Raw genomic sequence first — 18,849 nt, forward strand, 5'->3', positions numbered from 1 at the left:
GTCTTGAGTTGATGTCTCTTGATAGGGCTGTAGGTAATGAGTTACCCCCCTGCGGGAGGTGTGTCGTGGTCCAGCTGAATTACCTGAGGGAGGAGGTGTGCAGACTGCAAATCACTGGGGATGGGAAAATGGGACATCAGCAGGGTCCCTGAAGAGGCATGAGCATAAGCTGTGAGGTGGGGGCATGGTTAGGGGCTGCACTGGATGAAGCAATCAATAACCTAGAGGGGACAGATTCTCATCAGGTTTGCAGCCAGAACTAAACCAGGGGGTGCAGCTGGTATCTCTGAGAGCAAGGCTGCATTTCAGAGGGACCTAGACATGCTAGCAGGATGGGCCAAGAGGAATACTGAAGAAATCAACAAGTCCTGATCCTGTTCTGCACCTGGGAGGGAGCCCTGTATTAGCATGGACTGGGGACTGACTGGCTGGATAGCACCTCTGCTGCAATGGACTTGGGGACCTTGCAGAGGATAGGCTAAGCAAGAGTCAGCCTTGTGTTCTGGCAGCAATCAATGACAGCAACACACCGGGTTGTACTAAAAGCACTATAGTCAGCAGAATAAAGGAAGGGACTGTTTGGCACTCATTAGACTCTGTCTGGAATACTGCATCCAGTTTTAGGTCCTGTCAGTACCAGAAGACTTGAGCAAGTCCAGCTGCAGGTCATTGAGATGGTCAGGGGCTGGAACAGTCAACAACATGACCTGCAAGGAGAGGCTGAGGGAACTGAGCTTGTTTAGCCAGAAGAGGATGCTTTAGGGGGACATACCAGCAGCCTTCCTATATATATATATATATATATATATATATATATATATATATACACACATACATATATACATAAGGTAATATAAAGTCAAGGGTTGTCTTCTTTTTTAATTGAGGTACAGAGTAAGAGAATTAAGAGATGGTGGTCATAAACTGGAAAATGGGAAGTTATAACTGGATATAAGTAGAAAAAAGTATTCGTTTTGAGGATACCTAAGCTTTCAAATACATTGCTAAGAGGTTGTGCACCTTTGACCCTTAGAAGTATTCTGGACTTCACTGAAAAAAAAAAAAAAAAGATACTTGATCTCAATTTAAAGTTGACCCTGCTTTGAACAGAATTTTGAATTAAAGAACTCTTGAGTTTACTTCCAAACTAAAAGATTCTACGATTGCCTTCTAGCATGTTAACTAATTCCCAAGATGAATACCATCTTCTGAATTTTGGGACAATATTGAGGAATTCATCAGGTTTGAAAGACATCTTCCTGTGAAGAAATGAACATAGACCTTCAAAAGCAATGTACTTACCACAGGCATTAAGGGGTCTGCCCTGTTCCTGAAGGCATACATATGTTCCATTTTAAAACTATCATGCCTAGTGTTTCAAAGCTTTGATTCTGCAAATGTGTAAGAACACAACTTTATGGACCCAGAGTAATCCCATGCTGAATTCAACAACTGACTGCCTGCTGTGTGGAATAAATTGGTCCTGAGACCGCACAGTCTGAGATCATAAAAGTTTCAGAGAGATATATTCCAGACAGAACAGTGACAGAAATGTTTATTCAAAATATCTTAACTAAGGTTTTTATGAATAAAAATATTTCAGATTTACCATAACAAATGATTTACTCTGATTTTTTTTTGCCTTTGTTGTTGGTTGTATCCAGTTACTCTGCTTCCTTTGATTCATCCTCCTTATCCTCTAAACTAGCAGTTCCTGTGGAAGCAAAGGAGAAAAAAAACAGGAAACTGAAATTAATAATATAAAATACTGGAAAATAATCTTAGTAACCTAAAACATAACTCTAAGATCATGCTGTCTACCACAGTCCTCCTTCCCACTGCCTTTCACTGCCAATACTTGAACTTAACTGCTATGCATTGTTTGTCAGCTGCCAGACAGACTCAGTACACACAGACTGACTGCCAGCCAGTCCATATGTAACTCTGGAATAGCCAAAGAATGTCTCCTATGTAGAGAAGTAGCACAGAAACATGGAGTAAGGATGGAACTGCTGTCTGGAAAAAATGACGGTAACGGGACAGAGAAGGCAAACCTGCTAGAAAACAGATTTTGTTACATCTGCTCCTTACAGTTTGCATATTTTCTTCAAATCATTTTCTTTTACTATAACTTAATCTTGCTAAATATAAAGACAGGGGAACAATGTATAGCCTAAATAATTATGGCTGTAGACTTATGCTGAAAAATACGTAAAATCCAACTCTTTAATTCTAGAAATAAAGAGCTGGAAAGACCTTCAAAAACACCTATCACGTTCCTGTGTTTTCATGCATTAGAATATGCATCTGTACTGTCTCTGAGAGAGAGACATTTGTCCTTAAAATATACCAAAAAAAAAAAAAAGGGGGAGGGATACCAGAACTGCTTTATTGTAGTAGGCCAGAAAATTTGTTAGAATCAAGTTCAGTCAAAAATGACTATTTGAGTCCAAAAGACTTTGAGACAAACCAGGCTCAACGAACTTTTGCCAGATCCAAAGCAGAGCTATTCAGGAAACCTACTTAGATTTCTGCTGGATTTGATCCAAACCCGGGGATCCTGTAAGATATCAGTCCTACATACCAGATCAGCTAGTTGGCTAGTCTGCCCTGAAGCAGGCGGTCACCTTCAGAGGTGATGAGTGAAAAATGAGAGCAAATAAGTTACAAGAACTCTATGCAATTTTCAAGTGAATAGTCTTTCAGATCTCTATGGGTAGTGCTTTGCTTTGATTTATTGTAAAATGGATGGATAACAAATGGAGAAATTTATCTGATGTTTTCCTGCATCAGAAGCTTGTAAATGGTAACATTTAACAAATGCAAAAAGCACTATTGGGTGGAAGCTTATCAACTAAATATGGGTAAGCATAGATGCTTCCTTTTACGTTGCTTTTTAGTAATTTTGTATAAAAATAGGCTTCTAAAAAGCCTGGTAGAAAACCTTAGCATCCAAATGCCAAACCAATTTGCTTTGTAATAGGAACAATCAACCAGACACTAACTTTTGGCTATCCGAATCATAATGCAGAACAATACCTAAGACTTGTTTCTTCAGAATTTTTTGCCTGTTTCCTGAGAACAGGAACACACAGTTCCAGTCACGACAGAAAAGTGGTGTGCTCAAATCCCTGAATTCCCCAGGGTCGAACATCTGCTCTCTCAGTTTTGTACAAAAAGAAGCTCGCAAGTGCGGTCACCTCTAAACTCAGCTCTGCAAGTGCTGTCAACTCTACATGTGCAGATAATGCCACAATGCAATATCACAAATTTGCACTGTTAAGGTACAAATTGAATTTGATTACTCAAAAACAGTTTATATCTTTAGAGGACTGGTCTCCTTACAAAAGGTAGAGCTTCCCACATTCTCTTCAGCCTTAAAATGGGCCTTCCAGCAAGAGCAGCATGTCCTCAGCTGACTGACATGCACCATTTCCAAACCTGATTGCTTATTGAAGGTTGAGCATGCATGTCCCATTCTTCACCTTGGTCCTCCTGAGCGTGTTTGTTTTCTTCTTCCCCTCTGCTTCCCTCATCTTCCTCCTCTGCATGCTTTTCAGGGCTGAAAACTTCACTGGATACTTCATGAGGAGAAGGCTCATCATCCCTACCGTCAGCAGTCTCATCAGTGACTGAAATATGAAAATTAAAAATACTGAAGAAAATTAATTTTTACAAATTTGCACTCATTGTTTTCATTCAGCAACTAATAACTGACTGAAGTCTGCAGTCTTCACTCACATGAGAAAACCCACAACATTTTCTGCAACTGTTTATAATGAAGTTTGTATAACAGGCCATGATATAGACTAAAATGATTCACAGGCTTCCCAAGACAGTTGTTTCTTATTATGCTATGTGAGATAAAACTGACATGTATATATATTGTGCCATTTATGAACAGACTTGGTAGTTTCCAATACTGAATATATGGTAAATAATAGGGAAAAAACATCTCACACTACTTGAAATTAAACCTGAAAAACATGGTTTCAGGGGATAGTCAAAGCACAGAGTTTCCAGCTGTCCATCAGAACAAACCTGCATTTGTTGGCATTGTCTCCTCTCCATCTACTGCTCCTCCCGTTTCTTCCACTGCTTCACCTGCTGCTGCTGCTGCTGCCTCTGCTGCTGCTGGGGAGGCTTCACTGGGAGAAGGTGCTTTTTTCACAATGGGTGTCCAGAGTGTTAATTTAGTAATTTCTGTTGCTTTCCATTTTGGTGCAGCAAGTAATGAGGGCTCCTCTTCTTCTTCCTCCTCTTTATCCTAAAAGACAACTCTTAAAATCTAGGATCTCATCTTACAGGTATTAAGGCAGTAGCTAAGACGATATGTGCTTATGTACTAAGATTTCTTTACCTGGGCTCAAAATGGCAATAAGACACACTTTTAAAGCACTGACAGGTGGAGGAACTTCAGCAGTTACACATCTTGGAAGAGAACAACACTTTGAACATTGATGAAGTCAGTTGACCAATACTACTGACCTGTGCTTTCCAGCTTTCTTTCGTAAAGGTAAAATTTTGTCTCTCCCTCAAAATAAGTGGCCGTGAGGGGTATATTAACTATGTCTCCTCTTCTATGCCTGTCTATAGCATAGCAGTGGCAAATTAAGACATGATGCTCTGCCTGGTAGATGCTCCACTGTCGATCTCATACAGGAACAGAGTGGTAAAACAGCTCTTTCTGACTTTGTCTTTGATTATGGAAGACCTTGGAATGGATTTGGGAAGCAGTAAATTACTGCACAAAGCTTATGGTTTTGAACTTTGAAGATAAAGTTTTTCAGTTAAAAAAAAAAAAAAGCTTTATCAAAATCTGAAGGAGCATTAGTAATAAAATCATTACCTGCATTGCAAGCTATCTTCCCTTAAAATGTTCTTTATTTTAAATGGGCCTTGATTTGTAATTTACTTCAATGAAAGCAAAAGGCAACATTTAATCTTACTTTAGTGACAGCACTGTTCCTTGCTCTACATAGTCACTACAGTATTCATATGAGAAGAGATGACTTTTCCTGAGAGTAATGATTTTCAGAAGTTGGATGCTTAACCTTAGGTTCTTAAATTCATATTTAAACTCCCACACTAATGGCCTAGCATTCAAAAATCAGGACATCCAACAATTCCCTACTGTCTGGGAATTTTATATACACATCACTTTAGATGCTCATGCCAGCTGTTGCCAGGCACCTAAATACAAATCTGATACTTGATTAGAGGCTCTGTTGCTTTTAGCCAAAAAAGCAAAACAGTCTCTGTGTTTTGCAAATCTCTATCACTGATGATAAGATCTTTTTTATTATTTTGTCCTGTCTTAGGAATATTTTTACATTGTTTTACCTAGTATTTAAAAAATAACAATTTTGAAATTATTTAACTAGGACTTAGAGAATGGTATTTATGTACAGCTACATTTAGTGGTGGAAATACAGGAACAGGTATGTTACAGCTGTCAGAACAAGTTGGCCAAAGAAAGCACCTGGAACAGAATCAGGGCTGCATATACTGCAGAATAGGTATTTCTACTAATCACTCACTGCTCTTCCACCCACCAGAAAAGAGGGATTATGTCTCCTCCAGAGGCATAGTGTATCCAGCAGTACTTCCCAAAAAGCATCATTTCTACCACAGGAATATCATTCTGGTTCTTAAAGCTAATAGCCAAGCACTATTGATATAAAATTAGAGGTCCAATGTGGAGAGACAGAAAAATAAAAAGTAAATCTCGCTTGGAAAAGGTAAAATATACACAACAGAAGAAACTTGAAACATAGTGAGATTATGTTATAAAACAATTGTTGCATTAGAGAATTTTTTAAGTATGTAATGGGAACTAATGCGTCAGACAACAGAGGTAGAAAACTCTGAGGTAAAATGTGGCATATTTTCTTGAAATCAAAATGGTAATATTAATATATATTTCTTACTTCTGTAGCTATTTTGTATCATTTTAGTCAGAAAGACTTAAGAAAGTTCACGCTTGAAGGAGAAGGATAAAGAGGCCCTGATACCAGTTGCTCCCTATGATTAGTAGCTGTGAATATTCAGTTTCGAACAGGACCAGGACAATGATGGGAGATGTTTCCAAAACGAGAATCTTCTGGAAATTACCTTTTGCAGACATAGCATCAAGCAATTCAGAAATATAATAAGAAATAATTTCCATTGTTTTCTGGTGTGCAGAACAAAGTGGAATACAGGTTAAATGTACAGACAGATATTTCGGTTCTTTTGTGGTCTGAAACCACAGAAACCTAAAAATTTTGAGGTAGGTCCTGACTCTTCTAAGGTTTAAGCAGAAAGCATTTCTGTCTGCAAGCAAGGCAAAATCACACCTTTTAGTTGTCAAAGTTTGTACAGTAGAGAAGCTAAAGAAAAATGTAAAATGAAACCTTATTTAGTACTAAAGAAAGCATAAATTTCCACCTTTTTTGACTGGTTGGATCTAAGATACTTTAACATCAGTATCTATAAGGCATTTTATTGATTACTCAGCAGTATATTCAATTTACTGAGTTCTCTGATATTCAGTGTAACTTTCATTATTTCATTTACCTCTGCTGACTGAATGTATTCACCATGCTGTTCACATCCAATATCAAAGACATATTTTCCACGACCTACAGGCTGCACAGAGAGATACAAAAAGGTCAACAGAACTATAAAGTCTGTAAATTCTAACCATATAAATGTAAAATATGCTTTACTACAAAATTCATATAATAGTCAATAACAATATTGTACAAGAGAGACATGGACATACTAGAAAAAGTCCAACACAAGGCCACCAAGATTAACAAGGGACTGGAGCACCTCTCCTGTGAGAAAAGGCTGAGAGATCTGGGACTGTACAGGCTGGAAAAGAGGCGGCTCAAGGGGATTTCTTCAATATCTATAAATACCTGAAGAGAGGGTGCAAAGGCTCTTTTCAGTAGTGCCCAGTGCCAGGACAAGAGGCAATGGACACAAACCAGAGCACAGGAGGCTCTGTCTAAATATCAGGAAAAACTTCTTTACTGTGAGTGTGCCAAGCCCTGGCACAGGCTGCGCAGAGAGCTTTGGGGTCTCCTCCCTGGAGATCTTCAAAAGCCACCCGGGCACGGCCCTGGGCAGCCTGCTCTGGGGTGGCCCTGCTTGGGCAGGGAGATGGACCAGATGACCTCCCTTCCCACCTTAGCCATTATGTGATTCTGTAATACTGTTTAAAAGCAAAGTTGCAGAAACTTGGCTTCCTGATCTGCAGATCAATTCGGTTTCATCTGCTACATGTATGGTACAAGAAATGCTACACATGAACAGGAGCCTACCTTGTCATTTTAAATGCAAGCAGATGATATTAAGACAATTCTACGCTAACTGTTCAAATGAATAGAGAATTTTCCAGCACACTTACATTTCCATTCAAAAACTTGCCCCTAAATCTGTGGTTTAGGTGAATAAGTTCAGCTTCTCCTTCCTGGTTTCCATTTACCCAACCACCAACATACTTAGATCCAGTGTCTTTATACACATATGTACCTTGCCCACGCCTAAGGAGAAAAAAAAATAATCTTGCTTTATATTACCAAATAAAAAGAATGTAGGATGTTGTTATATGTAAGGTATTAAGGCTAAATACCAACGTCATCCAGTAACACTTGATTTGCTGCAGTCATCTACACTTTGAAAATAACCATCATATTGTAATGCTACTGGGTGACTTGAAACATCACTGTAAGAATGAAACAAACCTATTGTGGTTAAACCATTCTCCAGCATAGGTGTCTCCATTTGCATAGGTATATTCTCCATAGCCATGTCTCTGGTCATTCACCCAGCTTCCTTTAATGAGAACACACCAAAACTAGAGTGAGATGTGGTATATTTCATTGTGTTATATAGTGGCCAGTTTATAAAGTTATCATACATGAGTTTAGCTAATTTCTAAGTGAGTGGAGAATGCACCTTATTAGAGAAGGAAAAGAAAGCTATGACAGCATAATGATTGGCTACTAAAAAACAAACAAAAAAACAAATACCACTTCCTCCCACTAAACACAAAACATCTCAAATGAAAGGGAAACATATGTCTATTAAACTCTAGGCATATCTAATTTGTCTATCAACCAAAATAGATTAAATCAAAGAAGTACTGGTACTCTCTGGCAGAGAAAAGTTTAATTTATCATGTATCTGACAAATGGGAGAGAACCCCGACAGACAATGAGAAGAGCCATCAGTAGATGTAACAGAGTAGACAACAGCTCCACATGCAAGATTATCCAATAACTTTCCACCTTCTGATCTGGGTATGTGTGTAAGAACAATTCTCATTTAGGGACAAAAAAAGTTCTAATGTTCTCACTTGAGATGGTTTTGTTCCTCTATTCAGATACTGTCTTCTTTGCTCTTTTCTGCCAAGGAAAGACTTCCTCATATACAGAATTTCCAGGTTCTGTTATCTGTCTTGGAAGTTCTGCCTTGTGGTTCCCTGCTCATTTACCTCCACTGCCTTCATTTTGTTGCCCCAGTTGTTGTTTCTTAAGGAACAATAATAAAATCAATACAAGGAGGGTGATTTGAAAACACAGGCCTGTGGGCTTTGTCATGTCAGCTAGACCTGTCTTGGCTTAAGATCTACTCTGCTGTATGCTGTTTCAGGCTTCAGCTGTTCTGCTGGAAGAAGAGAAACTGTGTAAGTTTCAACTTCTTAAAACTTCAGTGGCATCCCAATCCTACGGTGAGTGCTCTGATCAGTTGATTGTTTTTTAAGGGTGGACCTAATAAAGTCTGCAGTGAACATACTCTAGTTCTAAGCATCATACAGAAATAAGCAGTTATAATCTTTCTTGTGCAGACCCAGGAACTGGACTCGATGAGTGACAAGAACAAACTGCTACTAAATACCATGCTTCTCACAATAATCCACATAAATCCCCATAAATAAATTAAAAAAAAAAAAAAAACCAACACTGTTCTCAGAGCTTGTGAAAAAGGGATAAAAGGCAAATGTTGCATAGCAAATTTATATTCTTAAAATAATACACTCTTCACCATCTCCTAGTATTATGGGGGCTGCAGAAACGTGTCTTTCAGTTACGGAAATCCTTGCAACTGCATTCTGTGTTTTACCTTCATATTTTGATCCATCTGGATAAAAGAAAACACCATGGCCATGCTTTTTGTTTTGAAGATACTGTCCAATGTAGTAAGCACCATTTTTAAACCTGTAGGTCCCCTGAAACATATATGGTATAGATAAAATACTTGTCAGTTCTCACTCTCGTTTCAATAGTGACCAGTCTAACAGTACTGTGGAAACGTGAGGCAAACACTGCCTTCTGCCTCTGTCCTACCTGTCCATTTCTCAAACTGTGTTCATATTCACCATCGTACGTATCACCATTGGGTAGCTGTGCTTTCCCGCGTCCATGTCGTTCACCTGCTGAATTGCGCTCACCATCATACTCCTAATGAAATGCGATGAAAAACGGTTTGAGAGGGACAGACCTGCCACCACACACCGTTCAAGATCCCGTGACCGGCGCCCTTCGCCCTTTTCTTTCCCTGCTGGCCCTCCCGCCCTGTCCCGAGGCACCGCTCCCCGCCACGGCGCCCCGCCGGACCCCCAAATCGGCCTCGGTCTCCTCGGCCTCGGTGTCCTCGGTGTCCTCGGTGTCCTCGGTCTCGGTCTCCTCGGACTCGGTCTCCTCGGCCTCCTCCTCGGAGCTCAGGTCCGACATCTTGCGGCCGCGGCGCCGCCGTCACCCTGGCAACGACGGGGCGGCGGGGGGGGGGGTGGGAGTGCGCTCCGCCGCCATATTGCTGCCGTGGCAACGGGCGGGGGCGCGCGCTGCTGTCCCGGGTGCTGAGGGGCGGCGGGGCAGGGCCCGTGGGGCCGGGGATTGCTGCGTTAATAAACGATTAGTCTGCGATTCTCTGTTTTGTGCTTCTTTCGTTTACCTGGGTGGGCTGGGTTTCCCTGTTTTGTGATTCTTCCGTTTACCTAAGGGTTGTGAAAGCGGCTGGTGAGCTGAGACCTCCGAGTATTCAGAGGGTTCCCAGTGGTTCAGCAGGTTTAGCCTGTAAACATTTAGATTTTAAAGTCATTCCTTCACCTAGACCTCTTCTTTTTTTTCTGTAAGGTTTAATGTTGTTCAGAAGCCCAAGTCCACGTATCTTATCTTTTCAGTATGTCTTACAGTTTCCACCCTTTAAAAGCAGACTTTCCCTGCACAGGGTGGTGACTCCCACTGGAAACACACTTCATTGGGTGAAGCCCGAAGCCTCCAGCCCCAGGATCCGAAATCCATCAGGATCTCAGCAGCCAGCTTGGCAGGACGCTTTGGCCGGCACAGTGAGACAAAGGACCTCGGTGTGCTGGGTCATTTGTGGGCTGCCCATGGCGCTGCTGGTGATGGTCAGGCTCTGCATTTCAGGGCACTCGGGACAAACTCCCTCTTCTCTTCTATGCAAAGCACAGCAGAACCGACTAGATGGCTTCCCATACCAATATAATTACAGCTAAATGAACGTAGGGAGGCAAGAAGAGGGCTCTCCTTCCTCAAAAGGCCAAGGAGTAGAAGGGAGTAGCTCGCAAGGAAGAGGAGGGGGTTGGTACACCATGGCCACCAAAGTTCCTTGGCTAAAGGGAGTTACTTGTGACTCCATCATGGCTAGTGCCCGCTTCTTGCAGCTGCCAAGGATAGGTTGCCTTGCTAAATGCAAGGGGTACTTCACTTCTCTGCCAAGTGACAGTGCTTTCTGCCTGCTCCACAGTGCTTGCAGGAGCCTGGTGAGACTGGGGGCCTGCCAGTGATAGCGGGGCCCCTGCACCGGGTGACCTCCTGAGGTCCCTCCCAACCTCAGCCATCGCAGGATTCTGTGGCACAGGCAAACCACCTCACTGTCATTTTGCGAGGCAATTTAATGGCTAAGGTTTCACAACAGGAGCCACGCAAGGGTGTGCATGGTAAAAAGCAGCTAGCTAGCCAAGCACTGTGCAGAGGTGGAGAGGTGTCTGAGGTAGGCAGCAAAAGGAGTGGCAGATGGTTGGCAAATGTGTTGGAGGTCACTTTATAATGTAGGTCAAAGATTTACCATCCAAAATAGAAGAAAAACAGGATCTCTATACAAAGATATGCTGTATATCCAGGTCATTTTGTTGTTTTTTTACAGGTAAGAATCTAAAGAGCCAATATCAAGGTGTGTCACTTTTGTAGCATGTACATCTTCTTGTTTTCAGCTGAGCAAAGATGAAAAAAGCATCCTATTCTTAGCTAGTAGGAATCCAGTGGGCTCCCGAGTTAGCACTCTGTCATTAATTTGAGAGTGCTTTCTGTCTGAAATATTTAAGAGCACTGAAATTAAATTTTGTTAGCTGGCAGAGCATTACACAGCCATACATTTATTAACTCAAAGTCGTGTGGTTGTTTTTCTTTCATCCACTTCCCCAACATCTGACGGGGGAAGTCTGATTTGCATAATGGCTGCAGTGTTAATAAGTAACTGCAGAGTATGTAAATTACTACTCTAATTGCTTACCTCCTGCACAATTGGATATGAGTACACTTTCCCGAAGCACTGGCATTTTCTCCTTTATCACTCTTGATACCTAAGTTTCTTCTTTCACCTAAGGAAGGCTAAATGCCTTTATCTACAATCAGGTAATGTCTCTAACTACAAAAGCACTTACTTAGTCTGTGAGTGGCACATTAGTTGTAAGCAGACACTGTGACTCAGAGTTATAAGGGAAAATATGTTTGGGATGCATATAGAGGCGTGCCCTGTTCAACCCAATGACAGAAATAACCGGATGTGTGTTGTAGCTTCAAAGTTCACGTAGCCAAGGGGACAGCTGTGACACGCACGGGAAGCAGGGACAAGCTGTCAAATACACTCCCCTTCACTGTCACTAAATGTTCTTGCTGGATGCATGGTTTCAGAGTCGTGAAGGAGGAAAGGATCTGAGGAAAAAAACAGTTCACTTGGCTTGGGAACCAGACAGGAGCTCTTTCTTTATAATTTGTCTAGAAATGGCAGATAGAACAAGCATCTGTATTTCAGGATCACACAGCTGACCTCAAGCATCATTTGAAGTTTTCTACAGCTAGCTGTTCTGTGAAGACAACTACAGCTTGTACAGATGCACATAATGACAAGGAGGGTATATTTTGTAGCCTCTTTTCTTCCAGCTGCATTTTGGTGTATTTCAATGTCAGACGAGAGTTAAGCTCTAAGTATGAAACTCTTGAAAGAAGGGCTACTTCCATCCTTATTTTCTTGTTCTTTTTCCTTTTCTGTCAAAAGACTGACATAATACTGTAAATGCTCTTAAGGTCCTGCTGATCTTGGACCACTGGAGAGGGAACCCCTGGGAAGAAAACCCCGAGGCTGTTGCTGCCAGAGATGTTTGCAAACAGGGAGAGGCAGTGACACAGCAAAGCAAGAGGCCGAGACACAGGACTCCTGCCTATGGCAGGAGAGGACAGCCTTGGCTTTCCCTTTAACCTGCTTTGCAGTCCCCCCTTTGAATTTAGCCAGTCAGCCCCTGTGGGGAGGAATGGCCAAAATGCATGCTTAAGGCCTTGCTGTGCTCCTGCCTGTCTTTGGACTTTATTCTCTGTTAGGAGAGGGGAGACTTTGGGTGGTGCAGGGACTTGGGGAGGAAAATGCTGTTGTGCCAGGCCTGGCCTCAAGGGCTCAATTCCAACATGGGCTGAGCTATGAAACCACAATGAGCATCAGAAATGACGGTATGTGTTACTTCTGATGTGGTAAAGGCAGCATGCTCGTGGATTCATGCTGGGTGTGCTTCGTCTTTTCTGCCCACTGGGAGCTGCCTCCCCCACCCCCTGTCCCGCCAGGCATCCTTTCCCCAGAGGCAAGAAGCGCACTGTCAGTCCGCTTTTCTCCACCCAGCCAGGGACATGGCTCCAGGGGCTCTTCATTTCAAATCCTGCCATCAGAATAAACAGGGAGAGTGGAGGTAGTTTCCCTGATTCAAAGGTTCCTGTCCTCGCTTTCCTACTGATAAATTGAGATTCTGAGGCCCATGCCTTGGGTGCTAAGTCACTTGGAGTTGTGCTCTGGGCTAAATTACAGCTGCAAGTGATAATTTATTTCTCTTGTTAGGGGAGGGGAGGCCCAGGCAAGATTATGGCTTTTGCCAGGTATTTAAAGAACAGAAATCTGTGGGGAAATATTCTGTTATTCCATAAAATATGTTCATTTACATCCTTCTCCTTTTAAAAGCCAAAACCACAGTGTGGTATACGGCATGGTCAGTATCATCTACTTGCAGAGTGTAACCTGGAGTTGTCAGAAAAACTTAATGAAATCAGCTCTCTTCCTCCTGAAACTGCAATATAAAGCAGGTTGACTTCATCAGCCTTTCAGAGGAAAATTGTGGGATTAGGAAATTAAAATAATATCTTAGGGGAATTCTTGTTCAGAATATACATTTCAGGTCTTTTTATTATTCTGCCGTATATACTATCAGACGCAATTAAAGAATTCAAAATATTCTGAACAGAATATTTTCTTAGGTTATGGGAGCAAAGAGTGGACAAAGTAGAATTTACTGTCACTAACTTCCATATATTTGTGTTTTGGTTTTTTTTTCCCTCCAAATCAGAATGAATCCAGATTCTGAACTGTCAAAATCCTTTGCAAAATGGGAACTTCTCTCCATACAGCTCTGTTTTAAGCCCTTTACAGGCAAAATGAAAGGTGCTTAGTTTGCTTGCATGCCAAGCAAAGATAGCCTCTTTTTGTGCTCATAAGCAAGCCAGAAAAACAAGTAAATGACCTTTCTAGCCACTCAGTTCACAATTGCCTCCTCCCACCCAGTACAAGTAACATTGGGATATCCTGAAAGCCAGATGATAAGGAAAGAAAAAGTTGTATGAAGGCTATTGTTGAAATACTGGCAGTACTTCTTTGTGTCCTGGCTAAAGTTAACCCTTCAGCTCCCTCCTGTAAAATGGCCAAGGAAGAGCGCGCTGTTGTATTTATACCCATATTTATACTGCCTCCCATTTCTCTGACCTTACTGCTAATTTTGAAGTATAGAGTACAATCTATTCTTCAGACATACGGGAAAATTTTCAAGTTGTTTTTTTTTTTCTTTCAGGTTTTCCTTTCCACTGAAGTGGAATTGGGATGCATACATACCTCTGCTATTCCATTTAGGAAATTATTGCTAATATATTTTCCCAGGCCTTTTAAGACAGTCAGCACTACTACTTCTACCAAGAAAGCAGTTGGCATTTATGAGATAAAAAACAACTTTTGGTCAAGTACAAGAATAAAGCAGTGTTAATATTAAGTTTTTCACTGCAAATGAATTTATTTATTTAAGGAAACAAATAAAAACCAACCAACCAAACAAACAAAAATGTAACCGCAAACCTAAGCTTCTTATTTATGCCCAGTTTATAATGACATAAAGATAAAGCAGCCCAATTCTTTTTTTTCCAAAACATCTGAAGTTCCAATCTGGTAACTCAGAATGAATTCAAAAGAGAAGAATGAAATGATTGAGGTAGATGGGACTATTTTGCTGCCTCCTCATTCCTGTCAGCTCAGATACCTTCATATTTTATCTTCTTATTCATGACTTGCAAGACAATTGCTTTAGTGTAGGCTCTACTCTAGTCTGCTTTCTATTATACCGTGGTATTTGCAACTGTTCTGGTATTTGATTTCTATTTCAAAATGCCACCGTCCTCCCTTCTCATATGACTACTCTCCAGTGATCCACAAGCAAAGAGAAGTGAAATCTATCAGTAGCCTACCTGCCTGGTTTAATCTGCTTACTCCTCAGTAATTGTTTCTGTAGCTATTTCTTGCACTTCCACTCAGCCCTTTGGCCAATTTAGGAAGGGTAGAAATAAGCATAAAGTAACAAAAGAAACTCTCCTGTTTCCTGGTGGAAGCAGAATAAATTCTTCAAGATAAAATCCTCGAATAAATGTTTTTCTTTTGTAATCTTAGATGATCTATATCTTGGTTTGCATATTCCATTTATAATAAAACTGCTTGATTATATGTATTAATTCTGCATTGTCAGTACATTCTTGACCATTTATTTTCTGTGAGCAGGTGGCTGAAGGTACAATAGAGCTGTCTGGTCTCTAACCAGCAATCTTCCATCCTAACTACAGGGCCACAGATCCCCATAACAACAGGACATGTGCAGTAGATTTGACTGGGACTTCATCCAGTAGGTCCTACCCCAGTAGACACCCCTGTTGCTATAACTGCTTTTTTTACAGGTCCTTCTTTAGAAAATATGAGGTGATTTCACAGTTCCACCCTCCACCCCTCTGGAAAGCCCCCACAAGTGTCAAAGTAGCGTCCTACCGGCAAGACTGACCTAATTTTTCTGATTCTGAACTGACAGGCAACTCTTGGGTTTCAAATAAATGCCATATTCCTAAATGTCTCCTGCAATCGCAGCAATATCTGTCTTTACCTAGGAGTCCTGGTGACGGTTTTACTGCCCCCTCCATGTTCTACTAGCTACAGATTTTCTTTGTAAGCAGCCTTTAGTACCTAGGTACTGACCTGATCTGGTCGGGGAAAAGGCTTTGCTGGCACCGTGGTCCTGTCTGCCCATCTCTTTTCCCGAAGACAACTCCTGGTGCTTCTCACTAGCTTCATTGCAAGCTAGATGTGGTGTTAAGTACCGGTCTGGAAACCGTGTAATCATACTATCGTGGCACTGTGCCAGAGCTAAAAATTCCCATCAGCAGGCAGGACACGCCGTGCCAACTCAGCTGTACAGCTCCCAGCCCGAAGCTGGCCTACCTCCAGTCCTTTCTGAGGATGGCTGCAACGGGGCTCTACCTGTCTGCTCCCGTCCATGCAGACACATCCTTCACAACCTCTTTCTTTTTTGTCTCTTTTGGGTATATATATATGTATATATATTTGTTTGCCAAAGCCTGATGGCAGGCTATATTTGGATTGCACTCGGCGTTGATGTGAATTGCTTATACAATATCCCAGCTGCTCTGTTGGGAAAACAAAGCATGCAAAACTAATAAAGGCAACTAAAAGCCATGATTATACCAGTCCAGGGAATTCTGCTACTTGTGTGGAATAAAGTCTAAGTAAATATTACTTTCTATATAGTAAAATGCTATCTAAAACCCATTATTATGTAAAGAAGTTATGAACTTTTTGGATCCCCTAAGACAAAGAGATCTCTCGGTGGCTATACAGATTAGCCTTTCCCATCTGTGCAACCAGGAATCATAAAATATGCTCATGCAATTTGCTGGAAAGAAAATAAATACATTAATCAGCTAAAGGATGCAATAATTTGTATTCAGACCTCAGTTCAGCCACCATCACCTGTGCAGCTAACAAAAGACTGCTGACATCCATTGACTTCAAAGTGTTTTGCAAAGTCAGGACTGGAGATGTTAGAAGCACCACTCTTGTTCAGCAGAAATACAATCAAGCTGTCCACCAGGAAATTAGGTTATATTTTCAGAAAGAAGTGCCAGCAGAGGTATAAGTAAGCATCTGTCGGTGCATATACCTTTATTTTTGTTTGGTTTGGCAGAAAAAAGCATGCCCTTCTCTATTTCTTTTGCTATGAATGTTGCCAGAGGCTTAGAAAGCCAAGCTGCTGCCACAATTGCTACCAATACAACTATTTACTGGACCATATCCTTCATTTGTGTTTTCTTCTAAAAAGAAACTGGCAAAATTCCCTTTCTGTTCTTTTCTGCAAGGCTCTAGATCATATATGCTATTTTAAATAATGTTTTTTGTGCATTGCTTTTTAACCACTCCCTCCATTTCTGTCTATCTCCAGCTGATGTCTGGCCCTGCTTTGCTGCTGCCCACCAGCACTCTGGTGCACAAGCAGCAGCACAAGCCTCCTGTCATTCCTTATATGTATGTTCTTACCCTTTTTTGCTGGCTTCTGTCAACTTTAGCTGCTGGTGACCAGTGCTGTCGCAGCAGAAAGCACCTGTGCCAAGTGTAGCAGCCAGCAGGACTGGGAGAGTACCTGTATTTTAATGGGAAATGCAGTTTCTACTTTAAGTAGGAAAAATATAAGTTTTTTTGTGTTGTTTGGCTTGTGCTTTTTGCAAGTTGCTTGTAATGGAAGACAGAAAGATACTTAAGCAAGGCTAAATTCTTTAAGGAACTAAAAAGAGTCAAGCCAAAATAAATTTTAAAAATATGAGGATCTTGCATGATGATGATAGTTGCCATGATAATTTGAGGTGACTAGCCATGTATACAAACAAATGCACCATGATGGGTCTGACCTTCTCCGCTGTAAAGAGGTAAATCTTCATTTTGTGTGTGTGCTGATTGGAATAAATGTTGCCCGGATGCCTTCCTGTTCTGGTGCAAAGGTGCAGCGACATGATTCATGCACGTCGCTTCCTAGGGAGCGTTCACTTTCTATTTTTTTTCTCTGCTGAAGAGCTGTTACAGCAGAAATGACAAGCATCAGCATACCCAGATGTTCTGCTCTGGCTGTAATTACCCCGTCTAGACCTGATGCTAGCGTGTGCCGTTCCACCTCAGGGAACAAATGCCCGCTTAGTAAGACAATGGCATTTCCATGACACACCTGCACAGAATTAGGAGGCCTGAAGTACTTCCTCGTCCGGTTCATGCACCATCATAGCGGGATGGTAAATGTGGAGGGCAACTATAGGCACTGACACCAAAACATTGGATGAAATCACGGTTTGCATTATTGTGCTCGATGGTACACGCTGTGCTAATGCAAGTCTTTTTGATGCTGAGTAGTAAGCTTTTGCTTTTATCTCTGAATCAAGACCAGCTAATTAGAAGAATGATTGTAATCAAGAATATTAGCTTTTAAAGTAGGAACTTTGTAGCAGTTGGGGGAGAAGAAGGGAAGTTGTTTTTTTTTTGTATGTTTGTGTTGTTTCTTTTCACCTCAGATTCAGTACTTACAGATCACAGCTAGATAGCTGTGACCCTGAGCAGGATCCAACATCTGCTAGTGACAAGCTAGAAAGCAGCAGGCTGTGCAACACCCTTTGGCATTTGTGATGGTCCGGTGTAACCCTGAGACCCTGCACTCACTATTTTAAGGGAGAAAGGTTTGTTTGCCACTGTGGTTGCGTGGCAATAAGTGTTTGAAATGGGGGGCCTAGGTGGTGGGAATCAGTTTGGTTTACTGGCATTACTGGCATAGGCAGTGCAAGAGAGGGAAGGAGGGAAATAAATAATAAATAATGAGTGCCACAGGCAGGTTGCTTGTGCCAGGCAGGTGACACACTTTAAGGGACAAACTGTCATAGAGATGAATTAAGACCTGTACAGGGCAACCACGACTAACTTCTGTATGAAACTACCAGAGCAGGGGCGAGGTGGTTGTCACGACGAAGAAACACACCTGCAGCTGGAGAAGGCACATAAAATGGATGTTCCTCCGTACTTTCTCTCCCCCCTCCTCAGACCAAATAACTAAATAAAGCGGCAGTTTCCCCGTCAGTCTCCAGAAGCACCCCCTTGCCCGGCCGTCTCGGCCTGGCCCCCAGGGGGCTCCTTTCCCACTCAGGGCTCCGCGGGCCGCCGACCCCTTGGCGTGGCCCGGAGCCGAGCCGGGCCGTGCCCGCCCTGCCGCCGCGGGGCGCTCTGCTCCCCCCGGCTCGGCTCAGCTCGGCTCGGCACGGCCCGGAGCGGCGGGGAGGGGCCCGGGCGGACCGGTCCCGCCGCGCAGCACCCGCGGCCGGGCGGCGCTCGGCAGCCTCGCCCGGCTGCTCTGGGCTCGGGCACGGAGCAGGAAGGCACCGGCAGGGCGGCGGAGGGTAGGCTCGGAGGGACCGGGAGGGACCGGCAGGGACTGGGGGGGGGGGG

The 18,849-nt window shown here is 42.3% G+C and overlaps 2 protein-coding genes across 5 annotated transcripts in view; one reads left to right on the forward strand and one right to left on the reverse strand.

Moving 5' to 3' along the window:
* Positions 1-1,511: 1,511 nt before the first annotated feature.
* On the reverse strand, positions 1,512-9,772 carry RSPH1 (radial spoke head component 1). 2 transcript variants are annotated; one of them, XM_040545398.1, is made up of 9 exons: positions 9,609-9,771; positions 9,443-9,452; positions 9,115-9,132; positions 7,734-7,824; positions 7,397-7,532; positions 6,559-6,630; positions 4,042-4,267; positions 3,486-3,632; positions 1,512-1,714 (listed from the first exon to the last, which is right to left on the reverse strand). In XM_040545398.1, exons 1-9 carry the CDS (start codon positions 9,723-9,725, stop codon positions 1,665-1,667), a joined length of 867 nt encoding a protein of 288 aa, XP_040401332.1. In that variant the 5' UTR covers positions 9,726-9,771; the 3' UTR covers positions 1,512-1,664. The 2 variants fall into 2 exon arrangements, with proteins under 2 accessions (XP_040401332.1, XP_040401331.1); XM_040545397.1 differs by having other exon boundaries at positions 1,514-1,714; positions 9,115-9,220; positions 9,339-9,452; positions 9,609-9,772.
* An 8,904-nt stretch (positions 9,773-18,676) lies between these two features.
* Positions 18,677-18,849, forward strand: part of SLC37A1 (solute carrier family 37 member 1) — a 39,211-nt gene continuing 39,038 nt past the window's right edge. Inside the window, exon 1 of one of the 3 annotated variants that reach the window (XM_040545389.1) lies at positions 18,677-18,800. The gene's annotated coding sequence lies outside the window, so the exon portion shown is untranslated. The remainder of the gene's footprint in view (positions 18,801-18,849) is intronic. The other 2 variants (XM_040545395.1, XM_040545394.1) reach the window with 2 other exon arrangements.

The sequence above is a fragment of the Cygnus olor genome, chromosome 1, assembly GCF_009769625.2.
Source record: "Cygnus olor isolate bCygOlo1 chromosome 1, bCygOlo1.pri.v2, whole genome shotgun sequence".
Classification (NCBI taxonomy): domain Eukaryota; kingdom Metazoa; phylum Chordata; class Aves; order Anseriformes; family Anatidae; genus Cygnus; species Cygnus olor.